Source organism: Atractosteus spatula, chromosome 11 (assembly GCF_055471065.1).
Source record: "Atractosteus spatula isolate fAtrSpa1 chromosome 11, fAtrSpa1.hap1, whole genome shotgun sequence".
Lineage (NCBI taxonomy): Eukaryota > Metazoa > Chordata > Actinopteri > Semionotiformes > Lepisosteidae > Atractosteus > Atractosteus spatula.
The window spans coordinates 7973183-7997963 of record NC_142716.1 but is presented as its reverse complement, the minus strand read 5'-3'; the positions used below and the strand labels follow the sequence as shown (position 1 = coordinate 7997963).

General features: G+C 39.0%; 2 protein-coding genes across 7 annotated transcripts in view; one reads left to right on the top strand and one right to left on the bottom strand.

Annotated features, from left to right (window-relative positions):
- Positions 1 to 402: 402 nt before the first annotated feature.
- Positions 403 to 15003, top strand: ivns1abpa (influenza virus NS1A binding protein a). The gene is made up of 15 exons (XM_088927974.1): positions 403 to 586; positions 6539 to 6806; positions 6937 to 7067; positions 7371 to 7540; positions 7866 to 7941; positions 8242 to 8415; positions 8522 to 8647; positions 10517 to 10624; positions 11213 to 11339; positions 11851 to 12075; positions 12367 to 12488; positions 12594 to 12720; positions 13010 to 13141; positions 13512 to 13685; positions 13816 to 15003. Exons 3-15 carry the CDS (start codon positions 6957 to 6959, stop codon positions 14070 to 14072), a joined length of 1929 nt encoding a protein of 642 aa, XP_088784100.1. The 5' UTR covers positions 403 to 586; positions 6539 to 6806; positions 6937 to 6956; the 3' UTR covers positions 14073 to 15003.
- A 3188-nt stretch (positions 15004 to 18191) lies between these two features.
- The window catches only part of swt1 (SWT1 RNA endoribonuclease homolog), a 30643-nt gene continuing 24053 nt past the window's right edge, over positions 18192 to 24781 (bottom strand). For all 6 annotated transcript variants that reach the window (XM_088927172.1, XM_088927167.1, XM_088927169.1 and 3 more), the window contains one exon: positions 18192 to 20455. In XM_088927172.1, coding sequence (XP_088783298.1) covers positions 20350 to 20455 — 106 coding nt within the window. In that variant the 3' untranslated portion in view covers positions 18192 to 20349. The remainder of the gene's footprint in view (positions 20456 to 24781) is intronic.

The window sequence follows — 24781 nt, the reverse complement described above, 5'->3', positions numbered from 1 at the left end:
AAGGATACAGATGTATAGAGACACCTGAGTAAAATGTATCCACGTGTTCTGAGACCTATTCAAACATTTCATTCAACGAACGTAAGGAAAGATGGCCATTTGCTTTAGAAATGTCGAGTAATAGTGCAGGTCTAATAATATGTATGAAAACAAAAACAGAATACGCATGGCGCGTTTATATGTGTCTGGCGTTATTCACATATTACCAAAACAATTTAGAAACAGGAAACCGCACAAGAAGAAAAAGCCAGAAACCATCTTGCTAGCGCACAGCGCACAGCAAAGCCCGGAGCCGCCCCGCCCCTCCGAGCTTCCCGTTGGCGCGCAGCCCCATCACTCTTCCTGACGTCACCACGGCGAGTGGCGGTCCCCCCCGTCTTTGTTAAGAGCGCGCGCCACGCCAGCTCAGTCCGAGCTCGAGCTGGGAAGCGTTGTCAGGGTGAGCGGAGAAGTAGCGCGCCTCGTGTCCTTTTGCCGGCCTGTCTGTCTGTCAGCCTTCAGCGAAACGGGAGAATACTGCAGCACCCAACAGCACCAACTCTGAATTTACAGTATGTCTGCTATCGTCTACTGTCAAAGAAAACAGGTAAAGCGTGCCCTTTTCAAATGTGTGGCAATTTGTAAGTCGAGAGAGTGACGTGTGGCAGTTGGCCGGCGATGTGGTGTGGGGCGGTATCGTATTGTTCGTGTCCGGTCTGTTTTCCCGTTATAAAATAGAATGACTTAGACTATTTTATTAAGCCCTATAACTATTTACAGATGGCGACAGGTTTACGTTTTGCACGGATACCGAAATTCACTTTGATGAACCCGGATTTATAATTCGTCATCTTATATTTTTTAAGAAGGCCTTGTGGGTAGTAAAGTCGGTGGTCACTGAAAGCTGACTAGTGCACCGAATGTGTTGTCCATCAGCCTTGACATAATGATCGGCTTGTATTTTAAAAAGATTCGTTGCCTATTCTGCATCTGGTCGTAATCTGGTTATCAAAAAAAGCTAGCGGACTGCATAATGAACTAGACATATGCACGTGTGATTAAGATGTGCATTTTTTGTTTTACTATAGCATGGCCAGCTAAAGACATCGAATGACAGTCGGGCCTTCCCCTCTTCGGAAAATGTGTATCCATTATATTAACACACTTTAAACTTTATTTTGATTAGATCGTTTTAAAAAAAACGCTTTTCACTTCAATGCGGTTGTAGTCAGATGAAGCGATTAATGATTTCTTTTGTCTCAGGAAGTTGTTTAAGAGTGTGATCTATTGCGATGATTTAATCACCCATCGCTTGTATTGTTTTTGTGCTGAAATAGCAGTTGAGCGATGATTTTTTTTGTATGAAGAGAGGCTTCAAGACTAGAGGATGTCTGTGTGTGGTGTTTGGGCTCCAAGTCGTCTTTTGATCGGAAGGACATGATTCGTGCAGATTTCATCTTCATTTTAACTAGGTAGCAATATCGTGACGTGCATGTCCCTTTTCATTTCTGTTGTGTAGCTTTAGGGCAGGGGAAGAAAAACTTGTCTGTCTTATAAGTTATTCAGTACACGCTAGAATTCCCCCCCCCCTAAATAAAGCAGAGTGCGATCTTCAATCTTGCGCACGCCTGACCCAGTTTTCGGTCTCCATAGTGGGGGTAGCTAGAGACGGCACTGGAAACCCTGAGCTGTAAGTTTATTGGCACTGATGCAATCTCTCACTCGAATTCATTAAAACTAGCCTGCTAAACTGATTTACAGTTGAGCCAGCGAATCGGAGACCTGCATTCGGACGTTGTCTCGCTATCTGATTGGAGAGAGTGGCCTTTGAAACAATGGTCAGGGGCAGAGGTGGGATCACAGCTAGTTCGCACTAGGATCGTGCTTCAGTGTGGTTTGTTAAAGGGACAGTTAATATAAAAAATAGGACCTATCCTAAAAAATGCGAATCCCGTTGGGAGACGTCCTTTGTAACGTGGATACACGAGCACAGAGCGAATCCACGGTTACAGCTCCCTTAGAGATTGTCCTTCGTGCGAGCACTGCTTTTAATTTCGGGTTTTAAGAGTCGTGGGAAATCCACGTATGCCCTTTCTAAAATGGTGTGCGTGAGATCTCATGCATTATTTTATGAAAAGCACATGGTGGCAAGTGTGTACTTCACACCATCGCCATAATTGTCATTATTCATTCCTGCTAAAAAGAAAAGGTGCGGATTGACAGCTGTCAGACAAGATGATGTGTGAAAGTGGGGGCGCTTTCAAGACTAGAGGATTGAACGTGACTGAAAGGTTCCTGCTCCGGAATCGGGCAGTTCTGTGGTTTATGACTCAGAAGTACAGATTGCATTGCCGATCTGATCTTGTAGAAGCGTTTGGCCGTGAAATGTAATTTTTATTCGTAGCGGAAACGCCGCTGGCAAACCGATTTGAATCGGTTGTTTCTCACTGACCTGGGCTTCTTCTGTCAATGGCATTGCTCAATAGAGCATGGAACGTTTTATTGGCCCCGCTTTTCCATGACTTAATGTTCTAGTTAAAGCGTACTGTCATAAATATCAAATATAAAGGGCTCTATTGGCACGGCTGGTGAATTACAGTGTCGCCAAAGCAATAATTAGCAAAACATTTACAGGCGCTTGCAACAAAAGCGCTGAGAGGCTCCCTCTCTGTTCACAGGAGAACAGACTGGGCTGCAGGCTCTGTTGAGTTCTTATCCCTCTTTGCTGGTTTGGAAGCTGTTCTGGTTTGGGCAGATGTGGGGATTCTAGTACTGGTAATCTCTCTCTTCATGGGATTGTGCAAAGCCTTGCATTGCTACCAGCAATTTACACATTATTACAAACTGGGATGCGCAACAGAAAATAGGAGTACTCTGCCTGTAGGATGAGTCAGCCGCCTCTAGAGTGAAATATGTACACCTCCCCAGGTGGACGATCTAATCAGCACCGCAGCACAGGAGAAAGTGTTGTGAGAGATCTGTCACGTAGCAACTGTAAGCAGAGTACAGAGCATGGTTGAAGAATGTTCTTGTGGTTGCTTCCTGTGTTGGCGAGTACACGCCAGCGGCATTGCGTTTGTTTGTGGTTGGCGTGTTTTCCACTTTGTGACACTGGCACAAGCAGGCCGGCTTGTAGAGCTGAATTGCTGCGATTGCAGGGTATTAATCGAAGGTTACATTGCTGGTTAAGAGCTAAAAACAGTCAAATGCTGTGAATTTTTCACAAAATGTTTGCAAATTTGCAAAGCCTAAAACAGTAGCCACCTATTGAGACTGAGAGAACTGCTTCTGGAACCGGAAATAAGGTGTCTGCTGCACATCTTCAAATATTTACTGATTCACTATAATAGTTGGATGAAAGGTTAGAACTTTCCGGATTTCTCAGACATTAGTTATGATGGGAAGGTTAGATAAATCCAGATTAGTGTGGATTTGTGTGGAACTGATGTGTTTGTCTGGCCAAGACATTTGCTCTCACATTTGTTTATCTGGTTTATTTTAGGATTACTGTATATTGTAGAGGAATGAATAGGGGTTGTCACACTGAATTATTTTTTTAAATTTCTGAATGGTGCAACTAGATAATGCGTTCAATAATACGGTATGTTTTGGCAGTCTTTGGCTTTGTAGTAATTTAGACTCAGGGGCCATTAATGTATGATTTCAACAAAAGTGGTTTGCCTCAGAATAATGTGGTTATTGGAGTCTGTAATATAAAATTTGACATTGAAAATGGTATACATACTGTATATCATTAGGGCAAGTTGAAAGATTAAACTGTTTGCAGTTTAGTGAAAAGCAATGTGATTGCAGTATAGTCTTTTTCCTCATTTTTTAAGTTAAAGAGAATAGCCTACTCACTCTGAAAATCAAGAGAACTATTTCTGATGTTCTGAGGCAAGCTCAGAGTTCTAAACCTCCCTATCCTATCCACTATCTTATTAATGTTGAGTTCTTCTGCAGTTACATGTTTTTAATTCTACAGTCACTTCCAGTCTTCCTTACACAACTTAAAGTTTTATTTGGAAAAACAAAATCTTTGTAAAACCTATTGGTGTTTGTAAGCATTTGGAAATTCCCCATAGCCACTTGAGTTTTTCTAGAACTTTCTAGTTCCTGCAGGAAAGTTCCTGAGTTTCTTTGGATAGCAGCTCATACTCTTGTTGGCAAAACCAGCATAGTGTGGAAAGCCTGAGCAAGATTCTGTTCAGAGTTAATTGTTCCTACTTTTAGAGCTTTGGTAGAAGTTAATAATAATAGGAGTAACATTAATCTTGTGGTTAGCCTTCCACCTGCAGTTAAAAAGCATTAAAATCGAAGTGTAAAAACATTTTGATTGCTCGTGTCAGAGAACCTAAAATGTTATTTCTAAAACAGTAGAGTAGTTTTGGTCAGACCAGCTCTGTGTTCTCAAGGTGGAACTGGGATTAAAGGTGTATTCAACTCAAAGCTTTATGGACTGCTGGGGTGGGAACCCTTATTCACGTGGCTGGTGCTTCACTGCTCTTCAACTTGAAGGGCCTCTTGAGTCCTTTCATTGTAAAATCAATCCGAGACAGACGAGGAATCGATTTGTTTATGCTTTGAAGTGAGATGCATATCTCGGCCTAACTCTGGGAACATTCCAAATCTTGAAGCGCCTCCTTTTTTAATAAAATCTTTAGACACGTATTGTTTTAACAAGGCGTTACATGGGTTTTCGTGGTGGAACATGGAAAATGGTAAAACATCTGTTTCGTTATCCTGAAACTATAATCTCCAGCCTGTTGGTGCTGTCTGCCAGCTGTTGCATAACCTGTGGAAATGAGCAAACCAGCTCACATCTGCCCAGTGCCAGCATTCTCCCCACGCACTGCTGAAATCTCCACCATGGGATTGCCAGATTCCTAAGGCTGGGGAGCATAGTACAAGTGCTTTACAGACAAGTTGTAACCAAAAATACTCAAATTTATTTATATCAAACACTGTAATCTTGATAAGTCTTCGTTTGTACAGAATCCTGTCTTTTGTAGATAGGGGAATAGCAGTGTACACTAGGCATACAACACTGCGTAAAGATCAGGAGTTTGGATGATTACAATCAGCTGATACTATAGCCACTTCCTGAGCATCGATGCCTTTGATTTATGACTATTCATACTTTATAAATCTGATGTTTATTTTGTCACGCAAGGCTGAACTGAGACTGCATAATCCTGAGGATACAAAGTTCCAAATACAGTTCTTTTTCGTTGAATGTTTATTGGTTTTTCAGGACAGTTCTTTTAAGATGTGGCCTCAGCCCTGACTATATTACAGAGCCTTAAATGCTTGAGATTGTTATTCCTTCCAAGTGAACTTGGTTCATTTTCTTCCTTCCAACAGAATAGTGCCTAGCTGTTTGAAATTGCAGGATTAGGAAACTTGATCATTTCTATCATGTCCAAGAAGATTTCCTAGATTATATTTGCAGTTCATTTGGTGGCAAGTTAAAACATGAAAGGGGCAGGGAATCTGAACTGTTGACAAGCAATTTTAAATGCGTCAAGACAAGTTGCATCTTACCACGTACAATTCGAATTTAGTTATTAGCTTGTGAAGATGCACATAAAGAGTCATTTTATAAAAAAGGAAGATTCCCTGAAATGATGTACTTTACGTCATGTATCATTCCTTATTACAAACTAGCAGCTCTCATGCTTTCCTTATTTAAAAAGAGATGATCTTGTTTTAACTCAATGATGTAATAACTTTAGAATGACATGGACAGGGAAAAAAGTCTCTGGCACTTGCTGTTGTAAATCTCTACAACACTTGGAACAGGCTACAGCTGCCATGACTGGGGAAAATGAGGGGTAGGGTGTGCTTCTCGACTTACAGGCAAGCAAGGCCATGGAACTTTCCTGCAAGACTGACTAGCATGCACTGTCGAGGACATCAGCGTTTGGAGTTCAGATGAAGACAGGCAGTTGAGAAGTGCAAGTGGATATTGCCTAGAGGGGAAGTTTGGGCTTACTAATTCCTTACAGAATTATACGGCTATAGGACAATAGTGAAATTCCACGCCAAAAGTTTTATTGATGAGGGACTTCGAAATACCAACTTTGTGTAAGCTGTAAAACAGATTAGAATGGCCCTATGTGGGTATTAAGATGCATTTGTAAAAATCAAGAATTCTATACCAATATGCTAACCTTTTAAAACCGATTTCAGGGCAGTAGAAAAAAGATATTATTCAACTAAATAGTGTTTTATTCAAACTAAAGTGCTGATTTGCATAACCATGAAAGATACTCGTGGGGAAAATGATGACTATAGCCTGAGCTGACAGTCTTTGGGAATGTAGCTTAAAATATTGATCCTTTTTTTAATCTGCCATTGCAGTGCAAGTGCTTGACCTGTGGGAGCTACTAAAAAGCACAATATAATTTTTGGATTTTCGTCTTGTTTTTTTGCTGGAAATCAACTTTGTTACTAACAGAATTAGTGCTGAGCAAACTGTTACTCTATACTCTGTGGTCGTGGTACTACTTTTCATTTTGATCTCCTCTAAACATTGCTCTTTTTTTTTTTTTTGTAGGTTCTAATGCAGGATCATCACAGAAGAAACTCATTTCTATAGCCACGGGGATACCAAGGACTTGATTACAGTCAGTCTAAGCCTGCTAGTTTTGCACCCCAGCTGCTGTGGCCTGTTTTAGCAGACTGTGTTGGCTGGCATTTCCTCTAACTCCCTGCTCTACAAACGAAGACTCGGAACCCATCTTTCTTGGTCTGGTGCCAGTGCCTTCGTTTTGATTTCCCTTGGCTGTCACCAGTATCGTTTTGTCAAGTTGCGTCGTTCTTCGGTAAGATAATTAATGCATTGGGGATTTGTGCAGTGACGTCAGACCACTTCGAGTTCACTTGTTAATGTCGCCTAAGCATTTTGTTGTGCTGTAATACAGTAAAGACGTGATTTGTTTGATCTTTTCTAAGGCCTGAAACAAAGTACCAAAATGGTCCCAAACGGATATTTAATTTTTGAAGACGAAAGCTTCCTGGATTCAACAGTGGCCAAAATGAATGCACTGAGGAAGAGTGGGCAGTTTTGTGATGTCAGACTTCAGGTATGTTTCGTTTACAGTTAATTAGTAACTGTACTAGAAGACCCTGGGAATATATGTATTCAACTGGTCTGTTATGAGTTCTGATATCATTATTGATATTACTAATGTTGCTTTTGACCATTCTTGAAATGTCTGTAGGCCTAGGCATAACAGGCTTTGCTGTGTGCCGACTCAAAGTGTAGCTCTTAAAGACTGATGCTTTTAAAAATGTACATTTGCATGAATATCGCTGGCCACTAAGAAGAAGAAACCTCCTGACCAATTATTTCTGACGTGAGATTTCAATTTTTACTATCTTTTCAGGTCTGTGGACATGAGCTTATGGCACACCGAGCTGTCCTGGCTTGCTGCAGCCCCTACCTGTTTGAGATCTTTAACAGTGACGCAGAGCCTCACGGGGTGTCCCATGTGAAGTTCGATGATCTGAACCCGGAAGCAGTTGAAGTCCTGCTCAACTATGCCTACACTGCTCAGTAAGACTTGCTTTTTAACTAGTATACTGCAATAGTAGTAATCTTCAAAGGAGCCTTTATAGATCAAATTTGAAAGAGCTTGTATGACAGACTAGTGGTGTTCCTTGTATCCATGTTACAGTTCTCAGAAATCTTAAGGACTCCTAACTTGGGTTATCCTAGTTCTTGAGGCACAAATGAGCTTGGCTAGTCTTTCTTAAGTAACTCAGTGGAGTGCATTCTGTACATTCTTGACACTGTTTTTTAAATGTGCATAAATCATGCAATATGAATCTTGGAATTGTATTTTCCACTTACAAATGCCGAATACCCTTTTCTGTTACAGACTTAAAGCTGATAAAGAGCTGGTTAAGGATGTGTATTCTGCATCTAAGAAACTCAAGATGGAAAGAGTTAAACAGGTGTTTCTTCCCATTCTTGTGGTTGCTATACAGTTGGCTGTTAATCCAATCTCAGAGTATGCATGTATTTGTATTGTAACATAATGTGAAAGTTTTCTGTTTTCTTAATTTTATAGATTTCATACATTTCATTACAAGTATATTTGTGTGGAGTCCCCACTCTTTTGGGTTGCTAGATGCTATAATAGTTTAATTTTAGTTACCTGATAGTGGGCGATTAACATGATCTTTCAAATAATTAAACCCTTTTCATAAATGAATGTAAGGAAGCTAATCATTAACTCTATTTGTGCTGTGTAGATCTGCGGTGACTACTTACTGTCAAAGATGGACTGCCAGAGCTGTATCTGTTACCGTAACTTTGCAAGCTCCATGGGAGATGGGCGACTCTTGAGTAAGATTGATGGCTACATCCAGGAGCACCTGTTAGAGATCTCAGAACAGGAAGACTTTCTCAAACTCCCCCGTCTTAAGGTCTGTACATATCTTTTCAATATCCATCCATAGTGATCCTCTTGATTTTAAAATGCTCTGTAATGGACAAATTCTTACGATATTTGTATATTTCTTTGCGTTACAGTTGGAGGTAATGCTTGAAGACAACGTCTGCCTGCCAGGAAATGGTAAACTTTACTCCAAGGTGATCAACTGGGTGCAGCGGAGCTTGTGGGAAAGTGGAGAACAACTGGAGTCGCTAATGGAGGAGGTTAGTGTAATAACCAGTTTCTGTTTTGTCTTTCAAACATTGTAACATTGAAGGGTTGATTTCCCTCTTTGGCACTGTTTTTTGGTTTTGGTTTGTTTGTTTTTCTTTTTTTTAAAGCCTTGGCCCTAAAGAATGTAAATTTTGCAGTAGGTGCCCCTAAACTGAAAATCTGAGGGGTTATCCAGGTGAGCAGAAAGAACCTGTTCAGTCTGTGTTTTTTTTACCCTTCTTTCTTGCTAAGTGCTTTTTCAGCTCTCCTTTGCAATATTAGCATAAGGAATAGATACAAAAACTGGCAAGGGTCTTACTCGCTATTGATGCTCCTTCCTTTGCAGGTCTTAATATTTTGTGAAGTAGGTTAAAAATTCTAATGGCTCTTCCTCCCCATTGATTTATCTTTCCTTAGGTTTATTAGCCAAACCACTGCAGGATTTGCAAGACAGAAGAAAGCAAGACTGAATCCTCCAGGGTAATGAGTCATAAAGAAGCAGCTTCAGTCCTGCCCACAGCCAAAACAACGCTGCACTTCCATCTGTTGGCAGAATAAAAACAACAACTACTAAACAGACCACACTAATCGTGTTTACTTCTTCCAGCACAATTACCAAGCTATTGAGAAACGTGCTGTTGGAAGTATTTCTGTCACCTGCCAAGTCTGCAAGCCATAAAACCATTGTAACAAGTTGTGTGCTTCATGGATTATGTTTGTTCAAATCAAGTGGCGCTTGTAGGATTTGATTATTTATCCATTTACTAGCATTTATTAAGTAACCAAATTCAAATCTGGAATTCCAACTACAAATGAAAGGCCAAAAAGTTCTTGAAACTTTTAAGCAAAACAAATGTATTGGTATATCACTTTTTTAACATTATTACATGAATAATCCCAAATATTTGTAATAAAATTCCCAAATATTTCAGTGAGTACTGTTTACCTACAGTGAGTATAGTAACACTTGTAACTACAGTGTAATAACTATACAGTGCTAAGTGGTTGAGATGCCATAATTTATTGGCACCATCTTGCTGATCTATAGCTGCAGACTTGGTAGTTTGTACATGTTAAACAGTCTGCTTTTCCCTCATGCAGCTGTTTAACTCAATTGTAAATACTGTTTTTTTTTTGCCAGAACCTTAAAAACTGTTCTTATTTTTTTGTATGTCTGATTAATGTAGAATATGTTCTGTACATCTGTATTTTCTGTCACTGTATTTGGGATCTACTCATTGATACTGCAAATTGGTATTAGCCTATTGGAATACAGTACAGTAATTTTGTAGTTGATAATTCACTAAACTAATCTGTACGTTTTCTAGAAAACCATCAACAAATTGTAATTATCTGCAAGTCATCAAGTATTTCAAAGTTTTTGTCAAACTATTATCAAGGGTAAGTGCAGCATCAGCCAATTTAGTTTCTACTAACACTGCGTTAGTCTACTGTAGTGTAGGAAACTAGTAAAGCTTTTTTGTTTTTATGGTGAGTAGCAAAACCTTTGAAACATGCATGGTTCTGAGGAGTATTCATTTTCACAATGTTAAAAATTCACCACTTTAGATGCTGCTTTATGATCCTGCCTTAATAACGCCCTCCTTTCTAGCTGTCAGCCATGACGATGGCGCTGTTAATTAATGCTTGATGAGAGAAACCGGAGCTACATGGATGACTTTGCATTGGCCTGAAGGTTTATTCAGCGTGATCAAGATACCTGCGGAGTTTCCTTTAAAGCTGTATTTTTTTTTTAAACACCTCTTCCTCCAGCATCGACCACGCTTGTACCTGTGGGCCTTTGCGGAACAGGCTTTCAGTTCCCCGGGTTTCTGTTGTCATGGAGACAGCCACATGGGTCTTCTGTTACTGTTTTGCAGGTTCAAACGCTGTACTACTCAGCTGATCACAAACTGCTTGATGGGAATCTGCTTGACGGACAGACTGAGGTGTTTGGCAATGATGATGACCACATCCAGTTTGTTCAGGTACAGAACCCACACAGTCTGGGCGATGGTTCAAGTAGTCTTTTATAGCACACCTGAATCGTAGTACTAAACAGCTTCATGGTGTTTAATTGAGTATTTGAAATAAGGAAAGCTTTCACTGCTCTATTTTGCTAATTAGTGTTATGTAGAAGCTACCCATTTAGGATAAATTTAATTTGGATTTTCTTGTTAAACTGAGCCCGAACTTTAGGAATTTAAATACTTATCAATAGGGAATTATTTAAAAGAATTATGTGGTCATTTTTGTGGAAATATTAATTGGACAACACTGGAAAAAGTTCTGAAAATCTTAAATAAGTAGTGATAAGAGGTGGTTCTAAACTGAAAAGCACAGTACTATACATTTAGAGTCTGTAAAGGTTAGTGTTAAAGAATACATCTTAAACGTTTTTAGAGGAATCTTTTGGTGTGCTATAAAAGATTTACTGAGCAGTGTGAGGTTTGAGGGTAGATTCACATCTTTTAAGGTCTAAGATTGGTGTACACCCTAGCTGATGTGTGTAGTATCCTAGAGGTGGAGGAGACTCCTCTCCTGTTTGTGTCTGTAGCTGCACTTTGGTTTTGCAGAAGAAGCCCCTGCGTGAGAATGACCACAGGCCAATGAGCAACAGCTCCTCTGGAAGTCTGTCTCCCAGCTCTGTGAATCAGCTGTGCAAGCATGAGTGGAAATACATAGCCTCTGAGAAGACAACCAGTGAGTGAAGGATTAAGCTGTAAAGTAGTCTTTAGCACCCATAAAAGGGGATTTTTAGGATTCTTTGTAATCTCTGTCAATATGAACAAATGATTAAAATTGGTGCAGTCTTTTACTCTTAGGCTTCCCATCATTCCCAAGACCAGCACGTGCTGGATATGTTGCAGCTGAACATTGATTTATATAGTTGCAAGACTTAAATTGACCTAAAGGGATTAATTTGACTTAGTTGTTTTCAGTTCCTAAAGATACCGGATGTTGCCTTTAAACCTGCATTTCATAAGGAACAAGTTCTCCAGCTTTTGAAATGGTGCCAGTCGAGCAACTTGTTAGTGTAGTGACATATTAAAGTAATGATCCTGGGAGGAATGAACACCAGCAGGTGTATGGGTTCCCAGTAAACCCCCTTCTACTAAGCTGTTCATGCACAAGTAATTCTTAAGACTGAATTTTTCTAAATTTTCTAAGGTCTCATTACTGTGTAAGTAACATCGTATTATGTTCACCCCAGACAACATCTACCTGTGCCTGGCTGTCCTGAATGGAGTGCTGTGTGTTATCTTCCTGCACGGCCGCAACAGCCCCCAGAGCTCCCCATCTGGAACACCCTGCATGCTGAAGAGCATGAGTTTCGAGGTGCAGCCAGAGGAGCTGGAGGAGAAATTGCTGTCTCCTATGCACTACGCTCGCTCAGGCCTGGGCACAGCAGAACTCAACGGCCGGCTTATTGCAGCAGGCAAGGCATTGATTTTGGTGATCTAAGGAGGTGGTAAAATCCAACAACCTTGCACAAATGGATTTTCTTAAAGCCCTTGAGGTTTAAAATCCAATCACTGCCTACTGACTCTACAGGCACTCTAGCATATTAGATTTGAATTTGTGTTTCAATAGTTTTCTGTAATGAGTTTTTTTTAAGTTTACATTTGTCAGGTGAACTGAAAATAGTGAAATTCTTGCAAGATGATTAAGCTGTGATACTGTTAAGGTCGATAACCTTATACCTTGATTTTAATACCTTTTTGTATAGGTGGCTATAACAGGGAAGAATGCTTGCGTACCGTGGAATGCTATGATCCGGACAAGGACAGCTGGACTTTCATTGCTCCAATGAGGACACCAAGAGCACGCTTCCAGATGGCAGTGCTAATGGTAAGTGTCGCTTCAAATGTCTGCTTCATGCACTTCCCTTCAAAACAGTACTTCTTAGATATTTCTTGGACATGGTTTCCAAATCTTTTTACCTTTCTTTCTTAGGGCCAACTGTATGTGATGGGAGGTTCCAACGGACATTCAGATGAGCTCAGCTGTGGAGAAACATATGATCTGAATGCTGATGAGTGGACTCAAGTGCCAGAGTTAAGAACAAACCGCTGCAATGCAGGTAAATATTTTATGAATTGACTATTGCGACCCATCCTTGAAACTAATAAATATCTTTAATAAGAAATGGCACTAGAAAAAGCTGAAAACTAAAAGGCTATTAAAATAAACAGTAAATGGGCATCTCTGTGTAACTCGCTTCACCTGATCTGCTGTGCAGTGGAGCTTCTGTGTCATCCAGGTTGGTGCTGCGCTTCTGGGATGAGTTGTCCTATGTGTCAAGCTCTTTGGGATGAAGAATGCTATACTTCTGTTCTTCTGCCTCACAATGGCTCATGTTTTGTTTTTAGGTGTTTGCTCCTTAAACAACAAACTGTATGTTGTTGGTGGATCAGATCCATGTGGACAGAAAGGCTTGAAGAACTGTGATGTTTTTGACCCGGTTACAAAGATCTGGACAAGCTGTGCTCCTCTTAATATAAGTATGTCTATTTTGTTAATAAAAAATACTTTTCAGTAACATATTTTAGCACTATTGTAGCAATGTAGTGTAAGAGTGAAGGAGCCCAGCAGCTTAAAATCTTTTAAACTCATTTCTTGTTTCAACCAGTTGAACATTTTTGTAGTGATTACACAGACACCCAACTACATGCCATATAGTTGGAAGCAGGATTCAAACAAACCCAAGCATGCTCATGGAAGAAATGACTGAATCCACAGTAGAGTGTATTAGAGGTTAAGGCAGTACTAGGACAGAGCTAGGTGAGGATACAGCAAGTTGTAATTTCAGTGAAATGCATTGAATTCCATTTCTGGGAGTCACTTGTATAACATTTGTATTGATCTGTTCAGGGAGACATCAGGCAGCAGTGTGTGAACTGAACAACTTCATGTACGTCATCGGAGGAGCAGAGTCCTGGAATTGTCTGAATACAGTGGAGCGCTACAACCCTGAAAACAATACCTGGACTCTCGTTGCTCCCATGAACGTAGCTCGGCGTGGGGCAGGGGTGGCTGTGTACGAGGGTGAGTGTTCTCACATCCAGTGTAATGGTACTGCAAAGTTGACATTTTGTGGTTTAGGAAATCAAAGGATGGAATTTTCCTTCTGTGATGCAAACAGAATGTTTATTCAAAAGCGCACATTTCTTTGCAGGAAAGCTGTTTGTGGTTGGAGGGTTTGACGGCTCTCATGCGCTGAGGTGTGTGGAAGTGTATGACCCAGCCAAGAATGAGTGGAAGATGCTGGGGAGCATGACATCAGCTCGGAGCAACGCGGGTGTGGCGGTGCTGAGGAAGTTCATCTGTGCAGTGGGTGGCTTCGACGGGAATGAGTTCCTCAACACCTTCGAAATATACGACCCCGAAACCAATGAGTGGAGTCCCTGCATTGATGCCTTTACCGTTAACTGAATGTGTGCAGCACCTTTCTCAAACTAACAGGCTTAGTGATGTAATTGTGTTTAGTGAAGTTTTACATGTGAGCAGGTTTGGGAGAGGGATTCTTCAGTGAAGATGGGTTTATGAGGGTGGGTTGGGGGGGTGGGAAATAAAAATTAAACTGGGTTGCTGACTGCAACATAAATCCTTTGCATATTGCATACAATATATTGTGCTGTATATATTTTGTTTCATTGTTTTTTTTTGTCCTTATAAGAATGCCAACATTTAAGTACATTCTTTCTGGAGCTGAATTTTTTTTCAAGAAAGGGTTTTTGGAGCAGAACAGTTTTCACGTATGTATTAGGTCATTTTTTCCCTGTTCTCTAGTGGTTAATGCAAGAAGTACTAACCAGATTTAGAGCAAAATAAATGGTGATAACTAGCTGAGCTTTAAGTTCAAGGCTTGTTTCTAAATTGGGGAAATTTAACTTTATACTTTAGTTTCTAACTGGGGAAAATCTGCAGTTAAGAGCCTTATTCACAAAAATGATATGGCTGTTTTGTGTCATTTAAACTAAAGCTGAAAATGCGTATCAATATAGTGTATCTTTTATGATGGCCTTTTTTATATTTTTTATACACAGCTGAGCAATTTACCAATAGATGTAAAACCTAAGTGTCAGATTTTTTTTCAAAGCATTAAATTACTTTGGTTGCATCACACAAACATGCTACAAAGCTTCTGCCTTTGCACAGAAAAGTTTGGTACTGCAATTTTACAGATTGTTGTTGAACTGCAATGGCATTTTTGAATGTTAAAAATACACTTGTTCAGTATTTAAAACTTTCTTTCTGGTTGTAATTTTTAAAAGGATTTGGAGGGTGTGAAATTCCATATCACTTTTGTTACAAGCTGATAAGTTAATATTCCTTAACTAATAAACCATATCAACTCACAAAACCTGCATTTTTACCGAGCCTTTATTTTGTGTATTCCAGTATGAACCAGAATGGAGAGAGGTGTTGCTATGTAAACAACTCCTCTTTTGGTTTAACATTTACAGTAACTAATCAACCTTTTAAGTGCCCTTTTTTGGTTTTGTTGTAAAAAATATCTTGCAAGAAATTGACTCACTGCAGGTCTAATTTGAACATTTCGAGCTGGCAGCATCAAATTTCAAAAGGGTTTTGGTGGTTGTGCCATACTCCATTCCATGATAGTAGCCAAGCTGAAATAACTAGTTTCTGTCTTTAATAGCTCTGACTGCTTTTCTTGCACACACAGTAACCCATTATTCCTCATTTCCTGTAAGAGTGAGTTTTTAATCAGATAAAAAATGTAAAGTATACAAATAATCTTATAACAAAAATGTAATTAGAAGATTATTTCTATTCAAAATCTTCTTCAGCATTGATTTCAATGTTGGAAATCTACATCAATCTTCTTTTATATTATTGTTAGTGTTCTTCCACTTGCAGGCTACTGGTAATATTTAAGACTTTTTGCTTTCAGTGCTCACTTTTCATCACCTGTTTATGATTACCATAAGATTGGTTTCCAGCTGAAAACGAAGCTACCTGCCAGTTAGGAAAGGAGACACTGAGAATGGAAAATTTTTACTTCTCAGAGTGGAATGAGTATTTCTATTTTAAAAGCAATAAAAATATGTAACAATGCACATAACCTTAAAGAATTGCACTGAAGGGTTTAAAGAGGGGCATTATTCTTTGCGTGGGGCTCTGCTAGGAGCTGCAATTTTTGGTTTAGTATTCTAAATTCATGATTCATGTACCTAGTTCTAAGTCATTCTACAGTAATTTCTGGTACTTTCATTCACAAACGTTTAATCCTAAATCTTGTGAATGAAGCTTGGTGTCAGAGGCTTGGAAGGCCTGTCAATGAGAAGGCTAGACTTTACTTAGCAAGTAATTGAAGTTGGCACTAAGCTTTGCCCTCATGTTCTTTTGCCTGGGGACCAAGGTTAGCAGCACTTTTATATCACATGATTACTTGAATCACTGCTACATCAGAATTCAGATTCCAGCAAAATGTCAAAGGAAAAATAGAGGCTAAAACATAACACCAGGTCAATTCTAGAATGGACTTGAATAACCGCTAGCTAACTTGAATATGAAAGGCCAAAAGTCAATCTGGTACACCTCTTCCTAACCTAAACAAATACCTAAGGCAATAAATGCCTCTTGCTGCATTTTAATGAAATCACAAATATTAGCAAGAAATATTCTATTGGTCTATAAAGCTGTTTGGAAGTGGTGGACTTCTTAATTCTAATCTAATATTAAACATTAAAAAAAACGTTTATAAAACTAATGGATATTAAACTGCACTATATTTTAAACAGTGGGAAATAACTCCACATGGGTCTGGTGCTCATAACAGAACATGAATCCCCTTTTGTTTCGTCAAAGCTCTAGTTTCTTTCAAAGAGAAGATTCCAAGCAAGAAAACAACAAACTAGAAAAAACGAGTAATATGTTCTGTAATTCAGAGCTTAAGAAAATAACGAACCTGTAGTTTTGCTTGCAAAAAAGCCTAGTTGCTAGTGCTATTGCGATACTATCAAGTTACTGCCTACTTAACAGTATGATTAAACACTGAAGTCACATGATAACCCACATCGCATTCCTCCTAGAAAATGACAGCGGGTCTACAGTACTCAGAATTGCACAGTTAGTGTATCAGCTTGTCCTAACTGTAATCAAGCCAGTGAACTGGAATGTTGCTGCATCATGCTGTTAAAGGCACAGCTCCATGCTAGTATGTGATCAAACTGTCACCTTGACCTTAACACGTCCCAGACAAGAGATTAGAGTGAAAATGCAAGCTCTTTTCAGACATCCATCGGAAAATTACTTGCGTCTGTTTCCTTGTTTAAACATTCTTCTTTGCACCTTGTAATCTCTGCCTGCTTTCGTCACAAATCCTGTAATCCTCTCTTCCTTCTTTTACAACTGCATTGGCTCTCACATGACATGGAATTACAATATGCAAAGGGAGAGACACAGTGCACTCCAGTGCCCACAGAACGCCTCAACTAATCTGTAGCCTCAACTAATCTGTATCGAAGTTGCTAAACATAAAATAACAAAAGGCACTGCGGTACTACTGGGGTTATTTGCTGTGGTACAATATAAACTTCAATTTCTTTTTACCCTTATCTCCCCATCTAGTCCAAGCAGTACTGAAAAACTCAGCTGTCTTTGATTTTGAAAGACTAGCCTTTCAGATTTTTAAATGAAACCAACATTTCATTTACAATGCAACAATAAAATAACTGCATTGCATGAAACTTAAATTACACCACCACATATATACACAATATATGTTATTGTTTCTCAACGACAAAACAATCACTTTGAAGAGAAGTCTTATTTGCACTGCAAATTTCATTATACTATAATCAAAACAGGGTAGTCTGATTAAAACCTATGGCATGATGACAAGTAGCAAATGTATATGAGTAAACATTTAAAATGTCTGAATTTAAACAGTATAACTTCTAAGGTCCCCATCACTGTATGCAAACTGGTGTTTTTATATATATTACTTAAAAACAAAACCGTATTTATGTAGTATAATCATGACGTATATGTAATTACAAAAGTCTACAATTTAAAAAAAAACTCAAAATAATAGTCTCAAAATAAACCTTTTTCCACAAACTTCAGAAACTGTACTCATTTTGCACTGGTTAAAACCACAGAAACTCTAGTTTTGAGGCTCATCCATGAGGTCAGAGAATCCTGTCAGATACTGAGTATGTTTTACTTGGCTTAAATCTAGAAAATAGTGAATATACTGTAGGAGTTTGAAAAAAAAGCAATGAGTATTACTGCAGTCACACAGGAAATTATAACAAGGCACTTATAATTATAAGGCATATGTTATAAGGCATATGTTTAAAATTTCCTTTAGAGAAGATATTGAATACATAATACGGATTCAGACTAATTCTAAGAAACTTAAATTCTTAGCCTACTTTTTCATTAATTTTGTAACGGAATAACCTACACAAACATCTCGGTGGATTAAGAAGAGAGGAGATATTTTAAAACAACTGCCAGATTAAACAAGATGAAAAGAAGCTGCAAAGTGGTATGTTAAATAAAGGAAATTTGAAGAAAGTCTGCAGAACATATTTCTTTTAATGCATAAAGAACTCCTTTACAATTTAAACAGACTTGTAAAATGTACATTGCATAGTTCTATGCACAATATATGTGTTGCAACTGGAAAAAACATGGAAATTATTTCAAGGTCTCATATACTGTGATACAATGTACATGAGAGTAATATATGCTGTATTTGGTGCCATGCTGTTTTTGTATGACGCTCAGAATAACATGGTCAGAAAATAAGCAAAACATAAGCACAAAAATGGCTTTACCAGGAAAGAAATATTTAATACATGAAGACTATTACAAAGAGAAAATTACTTCTGTCTGTAATACAGAAAATCCTGAGTAATGAAGCAAAGTTTAAGTTTAACATGAAACTTCGGCTAGATCAGCTAAGATTTTATTAATTCTGGACATGGTGAAACAATATTGCTAACCGATAACATCTCTTATTGAGAAGTCCTTTGGAGGCCCTTAGATTCCCAAACCCACAACTCATTTAACATCCTCAATAAGGGTGTTGAATAAGGCAAGGTGTACAAAAGATTGAGAAGCACCTGATATGGGCTAACTTTTGAGAACAGCACATTTCCAGATTAATGCTCACTTTGAAGTTCTTAAATGTTTGTGTGCCTCTCAATAACAGATTCACCCGACAAGACATCCTACCTGCCGCAAAGAGTAAAAACTTCATCAACTATTGGACAGGGTGCCTGGAACACCTTGACAAAGTGATTAGTGTAGTGGCACTGTATAAACAGCACTGGCTTCAAATATATTCATGGCAAAGCATAACTTCAGTTTAGCATTGCTTTCCTAGTCTTCATTACACTGACACACTTCTTCATGATAGCAGAGCTCGTGCAGATAGGGTGGACTGACGAGATAGGGGCCCCACTTCTGCTCATGGAAAAGGTAATTTAGCACAATCGGTCAACACATCAATATACAACATCTTTGGGAAATGGAAGGACAATGGATAACCCAGAGCAAGTTCCAGTAAATCAACGGAGATCATGATAACTCCATACAACTTCATACAAAAGGCTCCCCAGCCCAGAATCAAACCCGAGACTCTAAACTATCATGTTAATATGTTGTCCATATTTGACACCTGATTAATCAATACAGTTCTTAAAATGGGGAAAACAAAATTATTCATTGCTTGCACAATACTATTATTGTAGTAAAAATCTAACATGCAGTATTAACTGCTGCTGTTTTGTTTGCAAATTTGGAAATGCCAGATCTTTTTTAAAAGATTCTCAACCGATCAACTGTCTTTGCTTGCTGTTAAGGCCCTCTTACCACAACAAAGTGAGGACGAATGGGCAAACTTTCTCTACAGTGAGTACAGAGGAAACATCATCTGCTTGGGACCCTGCAAGATCCACAGTGCCTACAGCACATCGGGCTTTGAAAGGTGCACTGAAGCTGCTTTTACTGACAGCACTGCGAGCTCCTAAGTGCCTGGCTAGCTCCATGTGATGCTGTTGCAACATTTGACAAGGTAAAAGGAAGATTAACAACCTGAAAACCTTTACTCCTCCAATATCATATAATACAAATCCAGACTGAAGGCCAGAATGGTGGGGTCCCTTTAGTTATTCCCTTTGATGTGTCCTCCTCCCCCCTTTTAACACTGTATCCTGCAAGAGGGCGGCCGATACAATGAAGCACAAAGTGTAATTGCTTTTATTATATGCTTTAATGTGTATTATATCACATTAAAATGAATAAAAACGTAAAATAAAAAGGTTAACCTACCCAAAACCAGCACTGCTTCATACCTCAGACCTCTGGTCTGTCTGCCAGCTTTGAACCATTGAGGACTGGACTATACTGTAGCTCAATCTACACTTGCCTTTAGTGAGCTCATCCACTCATGAGGCCACATAGGATACCTTGTAAAAAGGCCTTTGATTACACAGGAGATATTCACCAGTGCAAAGATTAAAAGAAAGGAGTTCGAGTTTGCTAAGTTCCCTGAGAACTAGGACTGAGAAAAACGTCTGGTGTTACTTTAAATGGCAGATCGGAGTAATGTGGCAAAGCCGGTAATTAAAACTCACAAAGTAGTGCACATCTCTTCCTACCGCACAACCTCACCAAAGCTGCTGAATCATGCTGCTCAAGAGTCAAAGTGCTCTGGTCCAAGCCTGTAGGATTACAGCCCAGGCTCATTCCCAGCCTGAGTGCACACAGTTGTCCTGCACCGCTCCAGATTGATGCTCAGCTCCACCAGCTGGCCCCAGCCCACTTTTAGCTTCTCCCTGAAAGGCACAAGAGAGAGGCTGTAGCACAGGTGAGCACTAGGGTCACTCAAAGGATCAGGTCTGGACCCACACACACAAGAGCCCACCGTTCCATCTGGCAGCCTTTAAATGAAGAAACCCCTTCTACTGCTTAAACAGGACAGGTGCCATGAATCTTTCACAGCAAAGAGAAAGAAAAATATAGGTATCACTGTTGTGGCGATTCCTGAATGGTTTCCCCTTCATCCTTTCTGTGCCGACATCTTTCAATTTAGAGTCATCACTAAAGGTCTCAACAAATCTTATTTTAATCATGATGTCCCTTTAAATCAATCGGCATTAACCAGGTAAATTCCAGGCACTGATACCCCATGTCTCATATTGCTCACCTTCAGAAATACAAGAGGGTGAAGATGTACAGAATCCTACTATCACAGGAGGCCAAGGGAAGACAAACCTCTGAGGGATTAATTACATACACAGCAGTGGCATGCTGTGCTGGTAATTGTTGTGCACAGCAGGTTTCCAGAAAGTGTTCTTTTTAGCTCTTCAACCTCTAACTGTGCCTGCACTAAACAATTGTTTTTTAACCCCTGATACAAAAGAAAAACGGCTTTTGGGAATAAAAGGAAAAGGGGACATTGAAGAAATGGATTTTTTTTTTTATTATTTCTACAGCTGACAAAAGACATAAGACACTCATTTTCCTATCTGCTTCCTGGGGCCTGGAAAACACATTGCTCTTTTGAACAGTTTATTTTACTACTGAAACTGACACGAAAAGAATTAGTTCTGAAGGGTCAGATTAAAGCAGGGGTTTTCCAGTCTTGGTCCAAGAGGCCAATGCTGCTTTTCTAAGTCGCCCTACAGTTCTAGCATCTGAAAAGCTGAACTGATCCAACTACACCAATAAATAAGTTGATTCAAGTAATTAAGAATTAAGCTGAAACAGAGACCAGCAGACCTGGACTGCACACATCTGATGTCAATCTCCTATTGAAGAGCTGCAGAACAAGTGAATACTTTTATCCTTTATTGGACCGAAGTAATAGAAAAACATAAGGCAGGTATACCTATTTGCACATTTTGTTCATTTTGTTTATGAAAATATATTCTCAATAATGTAACATACTGTAAGGAATACACTGATTATGCTGTTATTTTGCATTACTGTGGCAATAAGTTAATGTGAAATGTTAGAAGTGACAATTTAAGGTTTTGGAATGACTTTGGTTGGAGCTACCTATCTCTTAAAGGGGGATTAAAGAGGTATATGTACTGGCAATGAATTCTACAACACCACTTTAATTATAGATTATTTCCTCCAGATATACATATGAAATACCAGTTATACCAATTACTTTTAAATCCTCCTATTGTCAAAAAAAAACTAACCATGCTTGAATTTCCACGTAACTGCTGTTCACAAAATAATGCAGGCATTTTGTTTTCAAGACCAAGAACTTTCTCATATTACAGTACAGGAATGATAGAATGATTCTTGGCTAAAGATCCTCACTCAACATGCACAGCACAGTCACTTGTGTTGGTTCCAGTTCCTACTTAATGCTTACTTAAGAAAATCTCTCTGAAGCCCAGGTTCAGTTTAAATCAACATCTCTCCTTCCAGATGCAGTGCCACTATTTATAGTAGTGACTGTACCTCCAGGCAGATCTGTACATTTTAACGGTAGCACGCAATTTTCAACTGGAAAAACACTGTTGTGTACACATCAGCTGTACATAAATTCAATAAAAGCTCACAACACATTTTCATTTCTGATAGACCAATCATCACGATTCACAGGATAAAAAAGAACGTCTGAAAAGGCTTTAAAATATCCTTCATCTGTTCTATGGACTCCGTGATCACATGGAAACAACTTTAAAAAAATCAATATAAATTCATACATAAAATAACCCATTGATTCTTCATGAATAACATCTTCCTCACAGTACTGCATCATGTCACATCTAGTTTACTATTCAGGCAAAACAAGGCCGTACTGTCCACATCCTGCTATACTGTCCACATTTTAATTTTTAAAAGCAAGTCATAGCATTTCATCTAGTAGCTTGGACTGAGTTTTTATTTCCAGATAATATAAAAGGAAAATAAGCTCAGGATGAAATAACTTACAAATGTAAGCCGCATGGCTCTTTTTAATTTGCCTACTGACCTTTAACTTACTATAATCAAATAATTCAAGCAGGTGGTATGGAACATGTGGTCCACTGCCAGTCTCATTAACAATTTCATTACCTTCTGCTGAGGATTACTAGTGCCCAGTGGATATTTAATATCCATTACTCTATTTCTGTTGCTTTCGCTCTGCACGTAGGAAAAGTGTGTAGCCTCTCACTTAGTAAAAACACAAACGTGCATAAAAATAGCATTAGAAGCCAAAAACACACTCCCCTGCGGCTTTATCAACAATCTATGCTGCTTACTTCTGTGAAAAGGAATAACAATAAAACAATTACAAGACATTTCTCATTGATTTATCATGTACTCAAAATCAAGAACAACCATGACAAACAGTTGTCAGGAAACGATTAGCTTAAAAAGCAGTCCAGCAGGCATCTTTGCCAGACACAAGTACTTTATTATGTCACATGAGTGCTTAACCTCCTTAATAAAATTTTACCACACTTGCAGATGACCTTTTACAGGAGGACTAATGCATAATGTGCTTCTTGTGAAAGTCCACGGTTAAAAGCAAATGAAGAGTCAGAGACTAGTGACTGAGAACAACTCAATCATCATCAATTATTTTAGGTCACGTAGGGAGCTGCATCAGCATGTGCTGACAGCAAAGGAACACGTAAAGGTTTATTCCATGCTGAAAAGAGAAGAAAAGAAACACAGCCTTTTGGCTGTGGAGCCTTCTTCGGGTGTGACGGTAATTGGGTGTGAATAATCAATTATCTTAGACTTCCTTCTAATTCATCGCTATACGAACATCTCCAATAGCCAGTGGAGGGGCTTGTTTTTTGCATATATCAGTTTCAGAGAGCCCAGCAGTCCTGTTGATAAGGGATATGGCAGTGAGCCCTTTGGTGAGCTACCCTTTAATTTTCACTTGCTAGCAATCAAATTGTATCTCACTGGCTGGAAAACTACCAGTGCTTGTTAATCTTCAATATTTATTTTGTGATATGTAACAAACACAATTGCAGTGCAGTAAGTGAACTGGCAAATAAAAAACAAATCTGTGTCTACCATTTCAGGGACTAATCTGTTATTCTACAATTAAAATACTATTTTAACAAAATATCTCTGAAACAGATATTCTGATTTTGAATATCACTAGGAGCTCAACTGATGCTTTAGTGTTTATTATTCGTAACCTCAAGTTTGTGATCCGTAACCTCAAGTTTGTGATTTTTGTGTTTTCGTGAATTTTGTGAGCTCGCAGAAAAGACATTTCATTGCCAGCAACTACTGCTGCACGCTGTATTGTCGTGCATTTGATAAATAAACTTTGATTTGATTTTATTCTATTTCCAAGACTTCATATAGTTCCCTTTTCTTCCAAGTCCTGACAAAAGGATTTCATCTAGATTTCTAAATGCTGTAAAAAAAAAACCATGAAATCTCCCTGGCTGAACGACTAAAAGTCCACAAATGAACTACAACTCTGTTTTGATGTTTCTGATTAAAATGGCTGGATCAAAATGCCATCCACATTTGTAAGATGTTTGTTTTGACCCCTTTGCAGCTCAGTGAACCAGTAAATCTCTCCCGCTGGGTGCTAGACTTCAACAGCCACCTGTTTTGGCAGCATGCATTATTTATTTTGTAGGGAAATGGGGGTTTCATCATTCCGTGACATTCAAATGTCAAGAGCCAGAGAACTTCCTGGTGGAGGAAGGGAAGATGATCTGTTAAAAAAAAAAAGACTGACGTTCTGAATGTAAGCATAAGGCAGAAGAAGGTGCTTCGCAAATTCATACAAATGTCACCATGGAGACCTAATAACATGGTGCTGCCGCGGAAAAACACAGGCAATCGCATCCTCTCAGATTTGTATAAGTGAAGTTCAGTGAAGCTTTGAGCACTTAGCAAAACTATTCCACTGCATGGTAATTATTTATACGCTGCATCACTAATGTAACACTTCTGTTTTTCAACATAGCAACTCACCTCCCACTCCTCCAAGATGTTAACTGCTAAGACGACTCTTCTTCAACACTTTCAGCATGACAAGAGAAAAGGCTTCTCTAACCGAGGAGAAGGTGCCAGTGGTTAAGATTCTGTTTTTTGCGGTTGTTGGTGGCCAAGCTTTCTCGCGCTTGTTAAGGAAAGTAGGAACAGTCCTGTCCTAGACATCCCAGTAGAAA